This window comes from Ailuropoda melanoleuca, chromosome 5 (assembly GCF_002007445.2).
Source record: "Ailuropoda melanoleuca isolate Jingjing chromosome 5, ASM200744v2, whole genome shotgun sequence".
In the NCBI taxonomy this organism is placed as follows: Eukaryota; Metazoa; Chordata; class Mammalia; order Carnivora; family Ursidae; genus Ailuropoda; species Ailuropoda melanoleuca.
In genome coordinates this window covers 56,690,897-56,715,706 of record NC_048222.1, presented here as the reverse complement: position 1 = coordinate 56,715,706, position 24,810 = coordinate 56,690,897, and the positions used below count along the sequence as shown (strand labels likewise).

The following is a 24,810-nucleotide window of genomic DNA, read 5'->3' as shown; positions in this document are numbered from 1 at the left end:
TCCCAATCAAAATACCATTGACATTTTTCAAAGAACTGGAACAAACAGCCCTTAAATTTGTGTGGAACCAGAAAAGGCCCCAGGTCGCCAAGGAATTGTTGAAAGGAAAAACAAAGCTGGGGGCATCATGTTGCCAGATTTCAAGCTATACTACAAAGCTGCGATCACCAAGACAGCATGGTACTGGCACAAAAACAGACACATAGACCAATGGAACAGAATAGAGAACCCAGAAATGGACCCTTGGCTCTCTGGGCAACTAATCTTTGACAAAGCAGGAAGAAACATCCAGTGGAAAAAAGATAGTCTCTTCAATAAATGATGCTGGGAAAACTGGACAGCTATATGCAAAAGAATGAAACTTGACCACTCTCTCACACCATACACAAAGATAAACTCCAAATGGATGAAAGACCTCTATTTGAGACAGGAATCCATCAAAATCCTAGAGGAGAACATAGGCTGCAACCTCTTTGACATCAGCCACAGCAACTTTTTTCATGACACATCTCCAAAGGCAAGAGAAACAAAAGAAAAAATGAACTTGTGGGACTTCAGCAAGATAAAAAGCTTCTGCACAGCCAAGGAAACAGTCAAAAAAAACTAACAGGCAGCCCACAGAATGGGAGAAGATATCTGCAAATGACACTACAGATAAAGACTAGTAGTTAGTATCCATCTACAAAGAACTTCTCAAACTCAATACATGTGAAACAAATAATCAAATAAAACAAATGGGCAGAAGATATGAACAGACACTTTTCCAATGAAGACATACAAATGGCTAACAGACACATGAAAAAATGTTCAAAATCATTAGCCATCAGGGAAATTCAAATCAAAACCACCTTGAGATACCACCTTACGCCAGTTAGAATGGCAAAAACTGACAAGGCAGGAAACGGCAAATATTGGTGAGGATGTGGAGAAAGGGGAAACCTCTTACACTGTTGGTGGGAATGCAAGTTGGTACAGCCACTTTGGAAAACAGTGTGGAGGTCCCTTAAAAAGTTAAAAATTGAGTTACCCTATGATCCAGCAATTGCACTACTGGGTATCTACCCCAAAGATACAGACGTAGTGAAGAGAAAGGCCATATGCACCCCAATGTTCATAGCAGCATTGTCCACAATAGCTAAATTGTGGAAGGAGCCGAGATGCCCTTCAACAGATGACTGGATTAAGAAGCTGTGGTCCATATATACAATGGAATATTACTCAGCCATCAGAAAGAACGATTACACAGCATTTGCAGCAACATGGATGGGACTGCAGGAGATTATGCTAAGTGAAATAAGTTAAACAGAGAAAGACAATTATATGGTTTCACTCATTTATGGAACATAAGAAATAGGAGGATCGGTAGGAGAAGGAAGGGAAGAATGAAGGGGGGGGTAAACAGAAGGGGGAATGAACCATGAGAGACTGTAGACTCTGGGAAACAAACTGAGGGCTTCAGAGGGGAGGGGGGTGGGGGAATGGGATAGGCCGGTGATGGATATTAAGGAGGGTACATATTGAATGGTGCACTGGGTGTTATACGCAAATAATGAATCATGGAACACTGCATCAAAAACTGGGGATGTACTGTATGGTGACTAATATAACAAAACAAAAATTATTTAAAAAAAAATCTCTCTTCCACAGTAGTAAAAATACCAGAAGAAATGTGCAGTTTTACTGAGGTCCTACATAAAATCGCATGTGATGGCTACCGTATGGGACTGAGGCTTATTGATGAACTAAATTCTGCACTACAAGAGGCCTTGTAATTCTCTACTCACTCACTGTGGTGTGTGTATTAATTCGTTGGAAGAAAGAAAATCAACAAAAAACAATCCAGTAAAAAATAGTCCTGTGAAGAAAATAGCCAGTAGCGTTCTAAATACAAAAGTAGACAAAATGAAAAGAACTGTGAGTTACGGAGGATGCATTTATGGACCATAATTATTAGTATTTACAAGAAATTCAGGCCTTAAGCCTCAGAAACTTCACAGATCTGCTACATAACACCTGCCCTTCCCCTCTTTTAAATATCTCCCTACAAAAGCATCTTCAAAAGAAACCACTCTCAAAAATAAACGTTGATAAAATATGGAGCATATCCTGAAATCAGGGAAACAACTAGTGACGGCTTATCGATTAAAATACTCTGGACCATTCCATGAAAAGGGAAAAAGGGGTGATCTTACCTTCCTGGGAAACAGTCTCCTGTGGCAAATCATCAATAAAATCTAAGTGCATTTCTATTGGTTCCTCAGATCCCAAAAGGTTGTGGTCCACAGTTAAACGGCCCTTCTTCTCCTCTCTTTCTTTCAAAATAACCTAAAAGTCATTACCGGTCTTTAATTACTGATCACTCTTTATGAACTGAATGATGAAAATGTTCACTCTTACAAAGATACAGTTCACTTACAAATGGACATGAGTTTGGCTGGCTACATGTTTAGTTGGCTACAAAGAAACCAACTGGCAAAAAGTAAATGTAATTTTAGACACTGTAGTTGAAAGAAGTATTACATCCAAAATAAAGGAAGGCAATTATGCTACATAATTCTACAGCCACCAAACCACATCTGCTTCCCTCTTTAAATCCTGATTGACAAACTAGAGTTTCCACAAAAACAGATATAAGTGTGGAAACCAGGTCACAGGGTTACAATAGATTTACATTTTGTAGTTTTTAATTATTTGGGCATGGATAATCTCATTCTGCTCCTAACAATAAATGAATTAAATAGAGCGATATTATCCTGACCTACTAGTGAAGAAGATAAGGGTAAGAAAGGTTTGCCTAAAACTATATAAGTTAGTACCAAAATCCAGGGCTTCTGATTCCTACGGTCCAATGTTTTGGATGCTAAATGTTTAACTTTTTTTTTTTTTTAACTTACAGAAAGAACTCATCCTCCAGGGGGCCTTGTTCAATACCAAAAGATAATCTCAATGCTGTTAGTATCCCCAACTTCCAATTAACTAGTCATCATAAAGATGTACGCCTATGACTATCTCATAATAATCTGTTGACTAAAACGCCACAACTACTTTGGCAAAGAGATTTAAATCCTTATTTACCTTGTAAAATAAACATCCCCAGATTTTGGTTTACCTTTTTAAGTGCTGTGGGCCGTTTTAGTTTTGCAATTTCCTTCTCTTTTCCTTTCTTTGCTTTAGAGGAAGTAATGTCCAAAGAATTAAAGGATGTCAAACAGGGCTGACTTTTGGTTAAAGGTTTTCTGTTAGTAGAGTCTTTAGTGTGAAAAGAAGCTGCAGTAACCACTAAAAACAAACAAGAACATCAGTTTTACTATTATGACCAACACCACATATTATGAAAATTTCTAATGATAAATCTATAAGAACATCCTCTTCTTGTGGGAAAAAGAGACATCATAATAGTAGTAGCAGAGGGCCATGCAGTGTCTCTCAGGTACAGCTTTTATGCATCCATTTAACCTCCATAAGATAAAGACAACAAAGCCAAGGCAATTAACTAATTTAGCAATCCAAGGCAGGGACAGATAAATTCTTAGTTCTACCCCACCACAGCAACTACCCCCAGCATACAGTTCCTTGCAACTGGTCTCCAAGCAGAACCACTCTACCTCTGAAATTTCAAAATTTTGCACTTCTCCTTATTCCTACTGAATTTTACATAAGACTCACCCTTATATAAAACATGTAGTCTGTCACTCCTCTCCTCATTTCAGCCCGCCAATGAAGAATGATTTTCCCCTTTGGCTGCACTTAGTATTTCTTTCATACCTTAGCAATTCTTTTGTACCTGACTAATACCCTCACCCTCTAGTGGCTACCCCCATCCTTCAACGGGTCCAAAGACTAATCTCAATCCTCTCACTCTAGCAGCAAAAGAGCTTTCCTGTTACTTCCCTGAGAGCTGCTATCCAATATAAACATATAAGCCACCAGAGAGGAAGCAGTAGGCATCCTAATTCCTCTTCAAGGCTTATCACCCACCACCTCTCCTCTCAATCCCATCTCAGGATTAATTCCTCAAGGATCTTGCTCTGTCCCTCTCCCCTCACAACTTTCAAGGTCCTCCTTGACCCCTGATTCTTTTCCCTAACTCCCAATAAGAAGCTAAAATCTCCTGCATATAGAAGAAAGAAAACCCAAAAAAACAAAAAACAGACAACCCAACAAAACCCTTTCCTTGACTGGGTTCCCCTCAAGCTAAGGTACTATCACTCCCCTTTCCTTCTTTTTTTTTTTTTATTTTTTTAAAGATTTTATTTATTTATTCAACAGAGATAGAGACAGCCAGCAAGAGAGGGAACACAAGCAGGGGGAGTGGGAGAGGAAGAAGCACGCTCATAGAGGAAGAGCCTGATGTAGGGCTCGATCCCATAACGCCGGGATCACGCCCTGAGCTGAAGGCAGACGCTCAACCGCGGTGCCACCCAGGCACCAGGCGCCCCTCCCCTTTCCTTCCTTATCAAACTTCTCAATAGTCTGCTTCCTTGGTTACTTATACTGATGTGGATGCTATCTAATTGTATCCTAGCAATGAAGTAAGCCTAGGATCCTCCTACCCCGCCATCTTCCCCAGAGGTCCTGAAATAGTCTGCTTTCTCATCATCACTTCCCAGATCATTACAATCTGGCCTCTGCCCTACTCACGCACCCATAACCACTATTGTCAAGATCACATACAAGCTTGTAATCACTACATCTAATTCTCTATTCTAGTTTTTTTCAGCATTTGATATGAAAGGCCACACCCTCTTCCTCAAAGTTCTGTCCTCGCCTTGTGTGACATTACACTCTCCTATTTTTCTTACTCTTTCTCAAACCTATTTTTCTGGTTCTTCCTCTTGCTATCCTTTAAGTCTGAGCATTCCACAAAGCTTTATCCCTGAATATATTTTTCCTAACTTATCTTTCCCCTGACAACCCTATGTATTTCCACAGTTACACATCCATCTCTCTTTAAAACTCACTGACTTCTAACCTAAAGTGTACATACCTAACTACATGTTAAGTAGGACCCACCAGAATCTCCCTAACTAGCATTTCAAATACAAGAGGGCTGGAGTCTGCTCTTCCCAACAAAACTCTTCTTCCACGATCCTTGCTTGGTATCATCATAATCACCACAATCCTCTACCTAGGACAGTCTGGAGTCACAGAGTCATCTTTGATCTGCTTCTACATTCCATCAGTTAAAAAAAAAAAAAACCCGTCAATTGCTCACAATCCTTTTATATATCTACAATAGTCTCATTCTTTTCTTGGACTTGCCAAGAAAGTAAATTTCTTTGTAATCAACACTTTCCAACTTAAACACTGGTGGCAGGTTAGAGATTAATCTCATTTTCATCTGATAAGAATCCTACTGTCCTTTCAAAGTCCAGTCCAAATGTTACCATACATGAAGGCATTTGTAATGTCTCTCCCATAGTTTCCTGTTAACACAAATCACTCTTCTCTTCTGCAAGTTCATAAAACTTTGGCTGATATCTGTTCTAAGGCACTGTTCTTTATTAGTTATTTGTGTGTCTTTCTCCTAAACTAGATTATAAACCTTTGACCACAGGAATATCTTAATTTGTAATTCCACAGTCCCTGACACCATGCTTTCCATGTAGATATCTACAGCTATACATATCAACATGCAGTCAATGAATCAAAGTTATAACAATGAAGCCATCTGAAGTACCACAAGTTAACAATCTCTTCTCCATAGTAATCAGTTAACATTTATTGAGTGACTATAACCCAAACGTTCTTCTAACCACTTCACATGCATCATCTCATTTACTCTTCAAAACCACCCTGTAGCAGGTACTATCACTACCTCCATCTTAATGTCAGGAAATTGAAGCACAGCAAAGTTCAATAATTTGCCAAGGAAATACATAGAAGAACAGGATTCAAAAGCATGCAGCTCAACTCCAAAGCCCCTGCTTGTCACCATGAGGCCATACTGCTTCCAGAACGCTGCTAACTCCGATTTCCACTGCTTTGGTCCTTTACTCTTTAATGAGATGTAACTGCCACTCTCCCCAACCCAACAACATTCAACTCAAAAGCTCAGTACGCATTCAATATTATTTTTACTAACAGTAAAGCTAAGGTTTATACTGGACGGGTAACTACCTATAGATTTAAACATTTTGCAGACAGAATTAGTTATACACTGCTAATTATTTTTTTGTCTAAAAACAACAGACCCTTTACGTAGGAAGAGAGGAAACAGAATATTCCAATTCTGCCTCTTAACATCAGGCTATTTGTTGGTGCCTTTCCCTTTCCTTTATCTTATTCCTCTCCCTCTACAACAAAGGCTATGAAAAGAAATGAGGGAGCACATAAGAGCTGCTGAACTCTAGATTTGACAAGGTTTACTAAAATATACATTACTATTTCAGTAGAAAGCCAAATCATTCATTCTCTCTCTCTCACACACATACACACACACACACACACAAACCTTGATCAAAAACTCCTATGTTTCCCATTACCCAACTTAAAAGTTATAAAGCCAAATTACTTGTGATTCTTATTTCAACCTCTGAAGAAGAAAAACATTAGCTGCTTCATAATGTACACCAACTGACATGTGAACAGAGACCTGAAGATGTGAGAGAACGATGAGGAAAGAGAGTTTCAGGGAAAAGAAACAGCAAGCACAAAGATACTGAGCTAGGAGAATGCAGGGTGTGTCTGTGGAACAGCAAGAGGGCTGACTGGCTAGAGCAGTGTGTGTCAGAGAGAATGGTGATGGGGGCAAAAAGGTCATAGGCTAAGATCTGGCCTTAGGACTCTGGCTTTACTCCAAGTGAGATCAAGAGCTACTGGAGGGTTCTGAGCAGTGGAGTGATATAATCCTGTTCTTATTTTTAAAAGATCACTCCTTTTAAGACAGCCTGCAGTAGGTAATAATAGGCTACTAAAGAGCAGTACAAGGATGAGAGCTATGAGGGTAACAGGAGAGGAGCTGGTGAGTAGACTCTGGATTTTCTAGACAGATGCAATTAAGATAAACAATATTCAAAAACTATTACCAAAACCAAAGAGTGAATTGCTCAGACAGTGAGATCACCTGTATATGCCAGCGGTCTGGTATTAGTAATCTGCCGTGCTTTCATCGCTTGTTGTTGTTTTTCCAGAGCTGCTAACATGTCCCCCAAATCTAGCTGCACAGGGGTTTTATTCTTTTTTCCAGCTGCCTTTGATAATGCTTCCTGCAAGGTAAATGGAACATTTATTTCCTGTGATGGTATTAAAGTGTGGCAATTTATGATGACTGTATTTGTCACTCCTTCTGTCCATCCCCCCCCCGCCAAACCTACCACTTACATCTGTTCATAAAAATGAATAAATACCTGTAGTTTTTTTTGCTCCATACTTATTTCTGAATATTCTTGGGCTGTGGCAAGGGCTGCTGCTAAAGCTTTCTTCTTCTGACTTTTTGCACGTTTAGGAACTGAGGTTGTAATAGGAATTGGAGTCTGAACTATATTGATTGGTGAGTTTTCAGGTAAATCATCCAACTAGGATAACCAGACAAAAACAAATATTTGTTAGTGATTCCACAAAGGTCTAACCATAAGGAAAGACAATCCAGAATGTGGAATATTCTACAGAATATCTGGACTGGAATTTTTGAGGATTCAACATCATAAAGAACAGAGTGAGATGGTGGGATCCTTCCAGACTGGGAAATAATAAAGAGACAAACAGCTTAATGCAATTGCTGACGTTTGTCCAGATCTTGGCCTGAAAACAAAATAACTCCCAAGTAAGGTTTTGCAACAACAGGGGAAACGGACTATATATTTGGTATCATTTAATTAATGGTGTTTCTTGTCTGTAACAGAACTATGGATTTTATAGGGAAGTGTCTTTGTTCTGGCTATGTTGAAAATAAATATTAAGTACCAAATACATGGTTTCTTCTCTACCATGGTACCCCACATGTCTTTATACTAACCTATAATACTTCCTTTCAACGTAGTCACAGTTCAAAGGATGTTCAAATATTTTGCTTATCTTTTTAAAAAGTCACTTACTACTTTTGAAGAAAGTTTCTGTTGAATAGTCTCATCTTTAGCATTTCCATTCTCGTTTAGTTCTTGAAATCCATCTTCATCCTGAAATAGTTGCACAGTTTAAGTAAAAACAGTTCAAAACAATAAAGTCTTAAGAAAAACATTTTATAATGCTTAAGAATAATGAAAAATGGTGAGGTAATTTTTAAAATTCTAATATTAAACTATTTAAAGTCAGTCTTAAAAAGGAAATCTCGTTTCTCACATGCTAAAACATAATTAATCTCATTATTCAACAACAGAAGCATATCTGTACATGCCCATTCTTTGGATTTCTGTAGTCTACTATTCCATTTTAATTAATTAATTCTACTCTTAAAATGGATAGGTAATTGAAAAGAAATAGAAAAGGGTTTTTATCACATTTCAGATAATTTGGAAAATATTTTCAAAAGATGGCTTAATATGAATCATATTATCCCTGTCCTGCAATACTACACATACCTGTCAATAAGGTTAAAAGTTTAAAAATTTAGAAGAAAATCCTATTCAAAGTAATTTCTTAGCCAATATCTTCTTTATAATGAAAATTATATCTAATATCTTTAACTAAGTATAAGGATGGAACCAATTATGTGGTTAAAGTGCAAATAATACATCTGCCACATGTTCTCAATAATTGAAGAGAGATGCACTCTCAAGCCCTTTAGGTCAATAACTAAGTTCATTTAACATATTATTCACCTCTGGTCTCCGGCCTCAAGCATTTTCCACTTTAATTTCCACCTATTGACCCATTTTATAGACACTATGATCCAACAAAAATTACTTTTCAAATGAGTTACCTGGGATGTTGTTCACTATCCTGGCACTATCAAATTCTACTCATTCTTTAAAGTTTACTACAAAGATGATCTCTAACCTAGTCCAGACCCAAAGGGACTTGTCCCTCTTTTCACCTCCAGCCACACCCAAGCAAGTACTAGTGTATATGCATCTACATCACTATACAGCAACCTCCCTAAGGCTACTGTGCTGACTCAATGTACCATTCACAGCACCTTAGTTTACACATACAACAGGCCTCCAATAAGAGTCAGTTAGATGAATAAACAATATAAATATTCCAAGCAGAACACAAACTTTCTGCCTATTAGAGAAAATAAAATAGCTTTTCTCTTTTTTTTTTTTTAAGATTTTTATTTATGTATTCAGAGAGAGACAGTGAAGAGAGGGAACGAACACATGCAAGGGGAGTGAGAGAGGGAGAAGCAGGCTTCCTGCCGAGCAGGGAGCCCGATGCGGGGCTCGATCCCAGAACCCTGGGATCATGACCTGAGCCGAAGACAGACGCCTAACAGCTGAGCCACCCAGGAGTCCCTAAAATAGCTTTTTTCTTCTCCAAGATTCTCCTGGCTAGCAGCACAAATTAACTAGACTGAACTGTTCAGATCTAAAAAACCTGACAGACTAAACAATAATAACAAAAATGAGGGAGAAAGTTTCATACTAGAAGAAACCCACATAAAACCAAGTTCTAACTCTCCATGTTATTTCAAAATGAATACTCATGATAAAAGTTATAAAAATAGACATTAATGAAGTTAATATTAGACTAACTATACATATCTAGGACAAAAATGAATCAATACTTCTAAATAATTTATGATCTAATAGCAGTGTCTCATGTTAAGACATAAAAAGTACTTATCAGAATGTAAGAATATTAATTTCTTAATGGGAACATTTGCTATAATAGTTTACAAACAGAGCCTGAAAAAATACCTCAAAATATAAAGACTCAGAATTTGAGTCGCCTCTAAGAGACTGACTGGCGTTTAACTGCTTATTATCTTGTCTCTTTTGCAAATTCTGTCTTCTTTCTGAGGAAGTACTATGTCCTCGGCATCTGAATCCAACCTAAGTAAGCCCCAAAAGAAAAAAGTATATTATTTAAGTGAACATTTTACTGAAGTATAACATACCTACAATAAAGTATACAAAAGTATACAACTCAATGAATTTTCATAAAGTGCATAATTTATTATAAAAGGTTAAAGACCTTTGACAAATGAGATCATTTTAAGGAAAACATAAAAATGTGGTAATGCAAGTTATTTCCCTCCCCGCCCCACCTCATACACGAATGTTTAACCAGCTTTACTCATAATAGCCAAAAGCTGTAAACAACCCAGGCGTCCTTGATTGTGAGAATGAACTTACTGTGGTACATCCCTACTACAGAACAAGAGTCAGCCACCCAATGGAACAAGCTATTGATGTACTCAATAATCTGGATGAATACCTAGAGAGCCATGCAAGTGAGAAAGCCAATCTTAAAAGGATTGTATGAGTTCATTTATAAAACATTCTTGAAACGACAAATTATAGAGAGAGGGGAACAGATCAGTGGATTCTAGGGGTTAATGAGAGGCTGGCTGGGAAAGGAAAGGAATGTGGCTATGAAAAGGAAAACATGAGGGACCCCTGCAGTGATGGATCTGTTTTTATCTTGACTATATCAATGTCAATATCCAGGCTGTGACACTGGACTGCAGTTTTGCAAGATGTTGTAATTGGGAGAAACTGCACACTACCTTTTTATTAAACTATTATGTCTTCTAACATCTGTGGTCTTATTTAAAGAAAAAAAAACAATTCCTAAGAAAGGTTAAAAATTAAAACTCTTATTTCCAAGAAAAGAGATTTAGAATAAAATTTCAATCTATAAGTTATTATCCCATTAACAAATCTGTGAAATGTTCAACTGTCATTAGGGCAAGATTCTTAAGAATCTTAAGACATTTCAAGATCCTCCTCTTAAGTATTCAATGCAGCTAACATGAATACCTCTCTTAACCAGGACACCCAGAAGGTGTGGAAAGTATGATCTTCATTACCAGTTACCCCCAAATTCTAATAACGAACAGAGCTTGAAGCAGATCTAGCACAGAAGGTGCTAATATACTGGCTTTGGATGATGAAATCAAAATTATGCACACAAAAACATGGAACCACCTAGCAATTCCCATACTAAGCAACTGGTGTAAAAAGACTTGCTGATAAGAAATAGTTGTTTTTATTTTTGTTTTTAAGAAATAGAATTTGTATACTCTTTTGGGAGATAGGCTGCATGGCAGAACAATAAGCCAGAGAAGATGATCATATACCAAATTTAATTCTTCCTTACAATATGCACTGTGACAACTCGGCTACTTCCTATAACTAGATAACTTTCCAGATACCCAACAGTTTCTTAATTTTAAATATTTACCTCATTTTAAAATACGCTCATCAACATGGATTGAGATACGGACAGAGGAATACATACGCGATGAAACAAATCTCAGTAAAATGTTAGCTAGCATCTAACTGGTAGCTATATCAATTTTCTCTTTAAAATTACTTCAACTTCACTATTAAGCAATTTTCATAAAATATTTTAAAAATTGGCTCATGAAAAGAAGCTCATACAAAGCTGGTAAAACACATGCAATTTATAATGTCTAGGTAATAAAGAAACAACTTAATTCACATAAATTATTAACACTGAAGTGAGTACTAATACTCAAGTCCCAAGGCAGGGATGACCAAAAAGCAAGAGAATTATTCCTGAGCACAACTCTTCATTCATGTGGACAGTCACTATGACAAAAAAGTAAATGCAAACCTGCTCTCCAAAGGCACTAAAATTATATCCAAAAATAAGTTCTGTTGTAAATCATTTACTACATATGCATTAATGTTGCTACAAACACTAAAACAATTTTTTAAAAATGGAACTTGATTTCTTACACTGGGGAGACATAAAGCTCCAGGATTAAATGAAAACCCCCAAACAAATGGTCCCAACAAAGTTCATGAGAACCAAATTTGCGTGTATTTTGATTACCTCCTAAAAAGATGACTCAAAAATAGGAAGACATACAGTTTTTTGCATAGAAAGATGCCACATCACAAAGGTAACCCATTCTCCCTAAGTTGATAAGTTAATGACTAATACAGAACAAAACAGAAATTCCAGAAATAGATTTCAATATACCTGGGAATTTAACAGATGATGAAGATGGTTAATATCACATCAGTGAAAAGATGGACTTTTCAATAAATGGTGCTGGAGATTTGGGGAGCCACTTGGAAAAGACGAAGTGGAACCATATCTCACACCATGCAACAAGACAAACCCAAATTGAAGAAAGATTAAATATAAAAAAACAAGAACGTAAACACACTAGTGGAAAACAGGCAAATTCCTTTATAACCATAGAGTAAAGACAGGGCTTTTCTATGATTTAAAACCCAGAAGCCATTTTAAAAACCAAAAACCAAAAACAATAAATTCAACTTACAAGTTATTTAAAATATAAACCGGTGTATGGCAATAATAATAAGCAAAGTCAAAAATAAAAATGAAAGCCTAGCAAAATATTTGTAACTCATATTACAAACTAAAGGCTCCTAAATTTTTTTTAAACCTGATAAGGATTGATGGAGAAATTGATTTTAAAAATACACCCAAAAAAAAGTAAAAAATAGATCAAGATACCAAAAAAAAAAAAATGGGCAAAAGATATAATCAGACAAGTTAACAAAAAAATGCAAACAGCCCATAAATATATGGAAAGATGCTCAACAACATTAATGTACCATTTTCACCTAACTGGCACAAATCCCAAATCCTGAAAACACATTATCTCTGAAGCTATATGGAAAAAGGCACTCTCCACATTATTGTTGAGACTTAAATGGTACAGTCTGCCCATATTATCAAATAACAGAAGTGGCTTTACCTTTTCATTCAGTAGTCCCTTATCTAGGAATTTACTGCTATACACACACATTTCTAAATGATACTGCAGCATGTCTATAACAGCCACAAATTAGAAACAACTCAAATGTCCATTAATAGGACAACTACAGAAATCAACAAGTATATCCATACTCCAAACATCAGGAGTTATTTTTAAAAAGTGTGAAAGCCCTCCTATAATAATATGGAAATGTTTCCAAGATACATTGTTAAGTGATGAAAGCAGAGCACAGAACAGAGTGGATAAAACATAAGATACATAATTATATTTACTTAGAATGACATGAAGTAACTCGGAAAATACACCATAAACTACTCAAAGTGGGACAGATATAGGGAAGAGAACACATGGGGAGATAGGGTGAAAATGTATAATCTTTTCATCTCTTCTATTTTTCAACCAATTCACAAAATAAAACCATTTTTTTTAATATTTAAATTTTTAGATTCTATCCATTATTTAAAATTAAGGGTATGGCAGAGTATAGAAAGAACCTGCCTGTTCAAGTGTAAAGACACTGGTAAAAATATTAAAAATCACAGGTAAAACAGCATGGTACAGGTTCCAAATTCTGATAAATGGAACAAAACAGCACCTAAGATATAAGAAATTAGCAAATGAGAGAAAAGAATGGACTATAATTTTAGAGCAACTGGTTAACTACTCTGAAAATCTACATCATTATTCTATCATGCATCAAAATAAATCTCAGATAAAAAGTTCTTTCAATACTATGCTATAAAAAGGTAGCGGAAATTACAAGTGAGTATTTAGTTCATTTCTAAAATACTTTTTAAGCCTAAAAACAATCCGAAATTGCAAAAGGGGAAAATATTTTGATTGAGCAGGAAGAAGAAGATTCTGCACATCACAAATCAAACACATACTTAAGAATAAGTATAACAACACATCCGAAGTAGAAAACACATTGTTCAACATCTGGCTCCAGTTCTTTTGGAATGAAGAGAGATACAAAATAAACAAGACCTAATATACTACATATTTTTGCATAATTTTTTGTTGTTCTTTTACTATTCCTCACCAGTTTGGAGGCTCCATAGCTGTATTACTTCCTCTCCAGTGGGCTACGGATACCAAAAGTCAGAGTCTAACAAGTTATGATTTCAACATAAAATTTCAGCACTTAACTAAACATTTTGTAGATTTTGTTTATCTCATCTATATAAACAATTCTTGTTTTAGCTCTTTTGTTTCTAATCAAATAAAGCTAGACTGCCTCACATGCCTGCCACAAACAACAATGACTCATTTTTGCAATAACCATAGGGGAAAGGGCATTATTCTGCTTGTTTTCCTGACAGTCTAATTAATGTTACGGTGCATCTGACGTACTTCATTTCAGGGAAGCAAATGAGCAGGCAAGTATTTGGTCTATTTAATCCATTAGTAACTTACTCTTATTTCAGTTCATCCACAGATCTATTCATATGATACTTTTAATACCTTAACTAGATTTAAGGAATCCAGGAAGTCTATCTAAAAATTGAAAAGGAAAAATGCTGACCAACAAACAACTCCCTGATTTTATAGACAACCAATGCAGCAGGACAGTTAACTGGAAATCTGTGGCGGTATGTAACTTGTTCTGCTGGATGGCAGTGAGATATTGTTCCGCAAGACCAGGAAGCCACCCAGTCTGGCTACGTTACAGCATGAGGCAGCAATCCAGCCGTGGCCCTGCAACAAGCACAGACCGCGTAGCTTGTGCTGTTTATGGTCTAGTAAGGATACATGAACAAGGCCGCAGTCCTAAAGTTCAAAGAATCAATATTTACGGCACTAAAAAAAAATTTTTTTTAAGATTTTATTTTTTTGACAGAGATAGAGACAGCCAGCGAGAGAGGGAACACAAGCAGGGGGAGAGGGAGAGGAAGAAGCAGGCTCATAGCAGAGGAGCCTGATGTGGGGGCTCGATCCCATAACGCCGGGATCACGCCCTGAGCTGAAGGCAGACGCTTAACCGCTGTGCCACCCAGGCGCCCCGCTTTTAAATTTTTTATATGGATAAGAAAAAGTCACAGCAGATGAAGCAGGATTGGAGGATATTCTTTTTTAAAAGTATGAAAATATCCAAATCTATTTCTTGAACACAATAAAACAGAAAACACAATACACACCTATATACACATCACCTATAGTTAAGATTTTGTCATTTTGTTTCATTAAATAATAATTTTACTGGCTAAGCCCTTTTAAAGTTACAGATATCGTGATATTTTATAATTATATAATACAAGATGCATCTCCAAAAATTAAGGACACTGCCCTCAAGACCACTATACCATTTACAATAATTCAGTTTCTCCAACCTAATTCAAATTACCTGTGAATTATTTCTTTGTTCAGTCTGCCTTCCACCTCTAGAAAATGTCTGATTTTTTTCCATCCAAGGTTTTTTCTGAGTTGCCTGGCAAGTTACATTGGACCAACTGACACTACCTGTAACCAATGAGATTTTAAAATATGATTTATTTACGAAAGATGCCAAAACCTCAATTATCCCTTAACTTTGTGTACTGAAAGTCAGTCACTATAAATGTAAAACTGGAAATTTCTCTACAAACTTTAAGTGGTATTCCAGTTCTTAGTGACTGAAGTGCCATCTTGCAGAATACCCCAATTTCTCAAATGAGAAATTTTCTCAAGTTTTATCAGCCCAACTGTACATTCAAAGTAACGTGAATCTCTTTGGAAAATATCTAATTTTTTTTTGCCGTATCAGCAAGCTTCATGCTTAAAAGCAAAACTCTGACATGGACAAAGAAAAAAGTATAGTAAAAACACTATGCAGAAAATAAGTACCTGTACATATAGATGATTCCACATGCTAAAAATAAAAACAAAAAAGACCATTATTTTCCGCTTAAGAGTCAACACCATATGCTTTCCAAAACATTTCCTAACTTTGTCTAGAGTGAAGCATGCTTATTTACAATCTTAGAAAAATACTTCTCCACATATATTTTTCATATTAATATACAAAATACATTTTGATCCATTCTATTACTATTGGAATTACTGAAAAGAGATACTTAAGCTTTAGAGAAGATACAAAGATAATACTGACATAAATGACTGATAAAGAAATCAAAGCAGTGTTACATACATTCATGGTGCTAGAATCGGGATTTCTCAAAGCCCCTGCTGCAGGCTGGTTGTTGCTGTGTTTGGGACTGCAGTAGCCACTATCACTGTCAATGTCAGCTTCACTAGCCCCCTGCTCACTAGAGGATTCGGCAGTAGGGTGGGATGCTCTTCTCCTCCTGCCTTTGGACTTCCAGAGCATTGTGGCAGAGCTCTCCGAGAGAGATTTGTTAGCAATATCTGACGGGAAATCTATAAAGCAAGGGAGGTGAGACATCTCTTTGTGAGGACCAATTGGATAAATTCTTGTTAAATTATCTTTAAGGTTGTAAGAAAATGAAGATATCTAACTTTGCAAATGGAGAAAAAGTAAAAAATTTGGGGGGAAGATCATCAAAAGGTAAGGTGTTCCTGACATGCTGGTTTATGACATGTATTTATTATGACAAGAGAATAAAATATTTATACAAATATTAAAACAAACCACCATTACTCATTTAAGAAAAACAACACCAATCCTTTTTAAGTCCACTGCATATGCCCACTGCCTCCTCTTCCTCCCCCAGAAGTTACCTCCATATGGAATTCTGTGTTTATCATTTCCTCACTTTTTAAAATAGCTTTTTCATGGATTTTTATATTCCTAAAACATTATAAATCATGTTATTTTGCAGTTTTCGCTTTATAAAAATGAAATCACACTGTCCATTTTCTTTTGTGACTTGCTTTCCAGTCTGCCCCATTCCCCCAACATTAGTTTTGAGATTCTGATGGATGTGGCTGTAATTCATTAATGTCACTGGAATTTAGACTGCCTGTGTATGATGAACACACCACAGAGTATTTATCCTTTGTACCACTGATGGGATGCTTGGGTTGTTTGGGGGTTTTGCATTATTACATAATACTGCTATAACCACTCTTATACAGACATTTGCACGTATATGTGCACGTGGAAGTTTAAGGTAAATACTGTTGGGTCTTGCGGGATACACATATTCAATTTTACTTGGTAACGCCAAATCATTTTTAGTCAAACTGTTTAAAACCATTTACAACCCAACAGCAAGATATAAATATCCACAGTGATCCACATATTCTCCAAATACTTGATACTGTTTGCCAGGCTATAATTTTTGCCAATTGTTTGATACAAAAAGATGGCTCATTGTGGGTTTTAATTTGTATTTTCTTGCCTAATAATGAGGTTTGGTATCTTTTCTGATGCTTTTAGCCACTAATGTTTTCCCTTCTGTGAAATACTTAATTTTATTTTTCGATTGTTTGACTTCTGCCTATTTTTCTACTCAGTTGTATCTTACTTTTACATTTCACAAATTGTAATCAAAAGACATTTTAAAAACTCTTACAATGTCCTCCTACCCTAACAAATAACAATTTTTCTTTTTCTATATTTCCACCCATAATTTTTGCACAGCATCAATACAATTTTGAGTTGGGCTATTTAATATAATGTATATATGTTCTTCATAATTATAATGTGAGAAGGCTCTATATTATTCCACTGAGTGGATGTCTACACTTCTCTTGACTTGCCACCTGTTACTAAACATTAGGAAGCTTTCAGTGTACTACTGCAATTTGGATCTTTCATCCAACTGTCTTTTTCTTTCTAGGGAAATATATCCATTTTAGATACATTCACAGGAGAAGGACAACTGGGTCAAAGGAAAGACTCCTATAGTCCCCCCAAACTGTTTCAGCCCCCTGGTACTGTGTCCCACGGCCCTGAGAACAAGGTGGGATCATTTTCTTATTCATGCATATGAATTTTTTACATCTTCATACTAATATTTTTTCACTGATAGGCATAGAAAAAATCTCTTCCAAGTTTGTGACTTATTCTTTCACTCACTTTTGACAGACCAGAATTTATTTCAGAAAGTTCCCTCTGGGGCGCCTGGGTGGCTCAGTTGTTAAGCATCTGCCTTTGGCTCAGGTCATGATCCCAGGGTCCTGGGGATCAAGCCCCGCATTGGGCTCCCTCCCTGCTCAGCAGCAGGAAGCCTGCTTCTCCCTCTCCCACTCCCCCTGCTGGTGTTCCCTCTCTTGCTGTGTCTCTCTGTGTCCAATAAATAAATAAAATCTTCAAAAAGAAAAAAGAAAGAAAGAAATAGTTCCCTCCCTACCATCATAAAGATATCTCCTTACATTTCCTTTTACTGTGGTTTTCCCATTTGTCCTTAATCCACCTAAAAAAGATTTGCATGGGGTGTAAATTAGGTTTCTGTAATGCTATCTCTATTACTTTCCACACGTGTTTCCACATACATGTGAATCTGTTCCTGGGACACCTGCTCTAATTTTCTTATACGGCATTTTTTTGTGTAAGCCTATAGGAAGTAAGACAGTTTAATAGCTCTTGGTATTTAGAAAAAAAGTTCTTCTCAAATGATCCTTTTAGAATTAGTTTATCAAGTTCCAAAAAAATTCCTATTAAAATTTTGATTAGAACTGCACTGAAGCTACAGACTGACGTAGGGGGAAATGACATTTGCAGTATCAAATTGTCCTAGGTGAACAGGATATTTAGGGTTGTTTTTTTTAATGTCCTACCATAAAGTTAAGATTTTCTGCATATATGTCTTGTACATCTTTTGTAAATAAAGTTTATTCCCAGAAACCTGTATTTTGTTGCTATTATAAATGCCATCTTTTCTCAAATTTTGCTCATAATACACTGAAACTCACTTTTGTATATTATATCCAGTTATCTTGTTAAATTCGTTAAATGCAAGCTTGTGTTCAAGAATAAAAACTTGTTACAAATTCCTTTAAGTTCTAGTATTTCATCCTACCTGTGACTGATACCAAGTAATCCTCAGAAATTAAAAACAAGTTAAACAAAAATACTGATAGAATGTGCAATCCACAGAATTTGGGGGAAAAAACCTAAAGAATAAGAATACGGATTAAATATATTATCTTCTAATCAAGTTTTACCTTCGTTTTTCATTTTTTTTACTTCTATTAAAGCATAGTTGACACACAATGTCACATTAGTTTCAAGTGTACGGCATACCGATGATATAAGAGTCTATACATTATGCTTTGCTCACCACAAGTGTAGCTATCATCAGCTACCCCCACCCCCTGGCAACCATCAGTTTTTGTTCTCTGTGTTTACGGGTCTATTTCTGCAGGGTTGTTTTTTTTAGATTCCACATATAAGTGAAATCATACATTATTTGTCTTTCTTCAACTGACTTACTTCACTTAGCACTATAGCCTATGGGTCCATCCATGTTGTTGCAAACGGCAAGGTTTTATCCTTTTTATGACTGAGTAATATTCCACTATATATACACACCACATCTGCTTTATCCATTCTCCATTCATACCTATGGACACTTGGATTGCTTCCATACCTGGGCTATTGTCAATAATGTCGCAATGAACATAAGAGTAAATGTATCTTTTCAAATGAGTGTTTTCAATTTTGGGGGGTAAAATACCCAGTAGTGGAATTATTGGATCATTTGGTATTTCTATTTTTAGTTTTTTGAGGAATGTCCATACTGTTTTCCATAGTGGCTGCACCAATTTACATTCTCACTACACGAGGGTTCTTTTTCTCCACATCCTCATGAACATTTGTTACTTGTCTTTTTGATTCTAGCCACACAAACAGGTGTAAGGTGATATCTTGTTGTGGTTTTGATTTGTATTTCCCTGATGATAGTGATGTTGAGCACCTTTTTATGTGTCAGCTGGCCATTTGTAGGTCTTCTTTGGAAAAATGTATATTCAGGTCCTCTAGCCAATTTAAATCAGATTATCTGGGTTTTTTGGTACTGAGTAAATATTTTAGATATTAACCCCTATTGGAATATGAACATCTTCTCCCATTCCACAGGTTGCCTTTTTGTTTTGCTAATAGCTCATCTATTCATTTTCTAATTCTTATGCTTCAGAAAACTGTCTTTGTGCTCACTAAATGAACAAACTGAAGAAGTAAGGATTTTTAAAAGCAGTCCCAGGTAAGCATGTAGAAGTAAGTCACTATGACTAGGAATAACCAAAACATAGAAAAGTTTGTAATATATTACGTTGTGATTCTTTTCTATAGCCTCTCCAAGCATTTGTTAATCCATTAATCTCACTGCTTTATGGCTACAAACTACACACAATGACTGTACTAGCAACAAGATTGTTTCTTAACGGATTCACAGATCCTTTCTTACTCTTAATGGATCTAAACAATTGTAAAAAAAATAACTGAACTGATGTCACAAAAGAAAAGGTACAGCCCAAATGAAAGAAAGTATGAACCATCAAATTTATTTTAAGCCAGAGTGGAGACTACAGAGGGATAAAAAGTAAATGTGCCTTTGAGCACATCTAATTCTTGGCCTTGGATCATTAACAAAAATTTTTTACTAGCATCAATGACAATGGGTCCAGAGACAGTAATCTACTCTACAGCTATTAAGCTGAGATCAGAGATACAAACTGGAATGCAATGATATAAACTGGAAAATATTAATTTTTATCTATTACTGGGGTAAAGCTTCCTTATTTAAAGTTTATATACTTCTCTAAAAAACTCTATAGACAAAATGATATCCAACTAGTCCAAAATTTTTACTTGCTTGACAGGATATAGGTACCATTCACAGGTTTGGTTCAGATCTATGCTGAAATATGGCACAGAAAACTTGCCAAGTTCTTCCTATAAAAATATTATACAATATTAGAGTATCTTATAAAAGGTTTTGAACTAGTTATAAAAACATACAAATGTGATTTCTGCCAAAATGAGCCCTCAGATTCCTACAATGTCTGCAATATTCCATCTCTGATTTCTGAACTGCTCCACTACTATATGGGGATAAGGACACCTCAAACCCTCTTCAAAAGTGCACATCAGCTGGCAAACAAGTTGAAAGAACATATGGACATGGACTGCTTTTGCCCTTCCTAGAGAACTTCACAAAGTGGCAGGATAAATGAAAGGATCAAAGTCTGGAAACTTAAAGAGTGGTACAGTCCACAATTATAAAGTCAATACATGAAAACAGATAAAAATCAGTGATGTATACATCAACACTCTTGCTTACCAGTCTGCTGTGAAGCATCTACCAGAAGCACAATTTTTGACCGATTATCAGGACCTGCTGCATTTGTCTCTTTCTGAGTAGCTACACTTTTCACCAGTGGCCTTTTGCTTTTTATGTGCTGTTGTAAAAGCTGCTGCTGATTTAAGCACAAAAAAATAATGATAATTTAAAATCCTACTCAATGTACTAAACATTATAAAATACATATCCACTATAAAACACACCTAAATGTTTGCTCTAAATTAGTGGCTCCCAATCTATGGGGAAAGAGGGTTACTGTGTTAGGAATTCATGAAATTATCTGCATTTTAATTATACGTTAAATGATGGATCATACACACACATTTTAATACTATTTTTCAAAGAACTATTAACACTACTATGACTAACAAAATATTAATGAATGTTTAATTATTACTTGTACTTCATATTTTCTCAATAATTAATAAATGATAGAAGTATGAGCATGTCATATAAGAGGTTGTAAATTTTTATTTAGAAGGGTAATAAAAAGGGTAGTAGCTTTCCCAAGGAATAAATTTTCCTCTCATGATACCAAAAAAATTCTGCTTTAGAGCTTAAAAAGAAAATATAAAAAAAGCTGATCCCTTCCTTCATTTTTTAAAACAGGAGTATTCATCACTTAAATAGCAATTTATATAACAGAACTCTGAATTTAACTTCCTAAACTGAAGTGCTGGAAATGCACTCTGAGAAATCATGTTTCTTCACCATCTGAAAGTTATATACTTCTGTCTTACTTCCAATACGTATTTCTTTACATTCTCCAGAGGTCCCAAAACAATTTCCCTTGACCCAGTGTTTCCATGAGCAAAGACTAAAAGATTTTTAAAGCAAACTGTGCTGCATGTTTGTATTTTAATTTGTAAAAAGTATGTCAGAAAACAGCAAAGACTTTTCACTGAAGAAAGCTGGGCTAATGGAATCTAGGAAAGCATCAACTCCTTGATGATAGAGCCATAGATGCATTTAAGAAATCACTCTACCTTCTAGAAGTACTGAGAAGAAACATGGTTTTTCTTCTTACTTGCTTTGATATTAAGGCCTCAATATAAAAGTAACATTTTATTTAAGAAATAGTTACCTAGAATAACCTTAAATCTCTTGTGTTTTCAAGGTCTTCATGTCTCCCTCTTTTTTTTTTTTTAACTTAGTCAAAAGGCTGATCTTAAGAGTAGTTTCACACATTTATCTTTCATTTTCTTCAGCCCTAGGAGACGCTGTGTTCACATAATATAGTAAAGCAACACTTGACTAACAAAGTGCTATTGCTACGAAAAATTCACAGACTAGCCACGATGAAACTGAAGGGATTTAATGAATCACAAATGTTGTTCTCCATAATATCTCCTGCTGATTTCTGAAGACTGGAATATATGAAGTGCATTAGTCGTTCAACACCACTGGCATAGGATCCAAACTATCACTTATAAACACTGGTATCACTATGCAATTTTTATCACTAAATTAAAATAATTTAGAAATATTTGTGTATTATGATTATGTAAAACTCTCTGAAGGAACCTCAAGATGACTGTAAATCATATCATCAATTAAGAATAAGGCACAATAAAAAACAGGAAAAATTATTTTACAAATGCTCTACCCTTGACTATTTTATAACAGTGAATGAAATGTTTTATAGTAAATTCAGCATCAAAGGCTAATCAAGACCAGTAGCAAATTACTTACACTATTATTAACAACAGAAATATCAAACATAAAAAACAATCAAAATAAGTCACTTACTTTTGGTACAACTGGTCCTCTGTTACTGTTTCTGCTCCGATGACTGGACAATGGGAAGACCTGTCCAAGCTGATTTGGACGCTCAGTGCATTCTGTGGTTATAGTATTTACAGTATTTGCGGCCTGAAAGGTGTTGGAATAAGGTGTAGGAAAAGGATGATAGAATCCCATAACTTGGGCACATGGTGCTGGCATCAGCTGATAATATGTATACTCTGTAGAGACAGGTGGCTGAGCAGATATAATAGGGTAGGCGAGGTATGGTCCAGCAGGGTTTGGATTGGGCTGTTGCCATCGTATATCATTGTTATATAATGGAAACTGTCTGTTAAAATCAAACAAAAAAAAGAAATATATTGACAAGTCTGAAAGTAATGCTGAAGCAAAACCTCTTAATTCATTTTAATTTAAAGAGTACAGAACAGTGCCTTCATAATAAAAAGGAGATAAAATTATCACCTTACAAATTTCTTTGCTGTAATTAGAGATTATTATATCCATGTAATAACAACTTAAATGACAGTACAAAGGAATTCAACCTGATAGTTCTACTGCATTTCAAAATTTTTAAAGTACATACCATTCTTATTTATATAAACTCTCTTCTCAACCTCCTCAAGGTATTTCTGCCTGAAAGTTAAACACCTAGCTGCTGGATCTGTAAACAAAGGCAGTCCAAAGTTCCCATCCAATGCTAACAACTGTGATAACCTTCTGCAAAAAGCAGGGTAAGGTGATCACTGTGTACGGTGATCATTACAATGGGTGATTTGATTCCTCCACCTCTCATTCTTTCGCTCAGTCTCAGGGGCTTCTACTCCTCTCCTGTACTTCCCAAACCATGTGGCCAAGTCAAGCTCTTTTCCTGGCTCCCCTCTTTGGCAATGGAAGCAGGTTCCAGACCCAAGGGTAAGAAGAGACAAGGCAAGCCTATCCACTGCCATCCTATTCCTAGCATTCGAGCCTCTTCTAGTGCAATTCCTATAAAGCACCAGCAAGATTCTTCCCATCTCTGCAGTCCTTACAGAAGGTTGCTGCCGAAGAATGAGGGGTCATGGGGAGCTGGAGCAATGAGCTTTTCCTCACTACTCCCACAACAAAGCACAATGGGAAAATGTTCACTGCCATAATTTTAAAAAATACTTTTAATCCGCTGGCTGGTTTATTCACGAATTCAAAAGATTATTTAGTATGGTAAGAAAAATTAACTGTACTTAACACTTGGCCATTTTGTCAAATACAAAAAAATAGTATTATTAAATGTGGTTGATAAGTCGCTTCAAACATAGCCCTATATAGGTCAAAATTTTTTGACATAATGCTAACTTCAATTGAGAAGGATCCCTTACTCTTTGCCCAATCCTTTCTAAAACTATAGATTTAGAGATTATTAACCTGAATATTTAGTATTTCATACAGCTTAGTGGCCTCCTATCTCTTACATGGAGAATATCTGAAAGAATGTGCCTTGGCCCACTAGTGTGCCACATGACGGCTTATAGGCGTGCAGATATATTGACTGCCTTTGCCTTTGGGGTGGCTGGGCAGAGGCCAGAGCCCAGATGCCTCATCTATTTATCCCAGAGTGCTAGAGAAGTATAATTTTCCATGTGTGATATTAAGTACTTTCAATACAGCAATAAAATAAACTACACCAACAAAGTATCAATTGCTCAGTCTAAGCAGGGTTAAAAAGGCTATCTCGATTATCACAAGTTACGCCCTAACCACCACGTCACACATTATCTGAATTGCAAGCGTTTTGCTAAATCACCCTGTGACTATAGCACAGAAGGTAAATTTAAACTAGAATCAGAGTCCAAAAATATATGTTAACCCTAAATGCTTCAATGTTAAGGACTATCCCTTGGTTTTTTCTTCGTATGCCAGACTGTCCTGGAAATTATGATTAGATACCTAATCTTTAAAAAGGGTTTCCGTTCAGCACTTTCTGAATATTCATTCCTCCCTCTATATCAATTTATTTCAAAGTAATTTTAATGACTTATTGTAGGAGATACATCCAAA

At 36.0% G+C, this 24,810-nt stretch overlaps 1 protein-coding gene across 3 annotated transcripts in view; it reads right to left on the bottom strand.

Annotated features, from left to right (window-relative positions):
- SECISBP2L (SECIS binding protein 2 like) overlaps window positions 1–24,810 on the bottom strand; it is a 63,227-nt gene that overhangs the window by 28,800 nt on the left and 9,617 nt on the right. Inside the window, exons 3-13 of one of the 3 annotated variants that reach the window (XM_019797866.2) lie at window positions 22,783–23,107; window positions 21,013–21,145; window positions 15,954–16,183; window positions 15,650–15,674; window positions 15,171–15,286; window positions 9,801–9,935; window positions 8,037–8,117; window positions 7,350–7,517; window positions 7,067–7,208; window positions 3,110–3,279; window positions 2,193–2,325 (exon numbers count right to left, since the gene is read on the bottom strand). In XM_019797866.2, coding sequence (XP_019653425.1) covers window positions 2,193–2,325; window positions 3,110–3,279; window positions 7,067–7,208; window positions 7,350–7,517; window positions 8,037–8,117; window positions 9,801–9,935; window positions 15,171–15,286; window positions 15,650–15,674; window positions 15,954–16,183; window positions 21,013–21,145; window positions 22,783–23,107 — 1,658 coding nt within the window. Of the gene's footprint in view, window positions 1–2,192; window positions 2,326–3,109; window positions 3,280–7,066; window positions 7,209–7,349; window positions 7,518–8,036; window positions 8,118–9,800; window positions 9,936–15,170; window positions 15,287–15,649; window positions 15,675–15,953; window positions 16,184–21,012; window positions 21,149–22,782; window positions 23,108–24,810 lie in introns of all 3 variants that reach the window. The other 2 variants (XM_011222824.3, XM_011222825.3) reach the window with 2 other exon arrangements.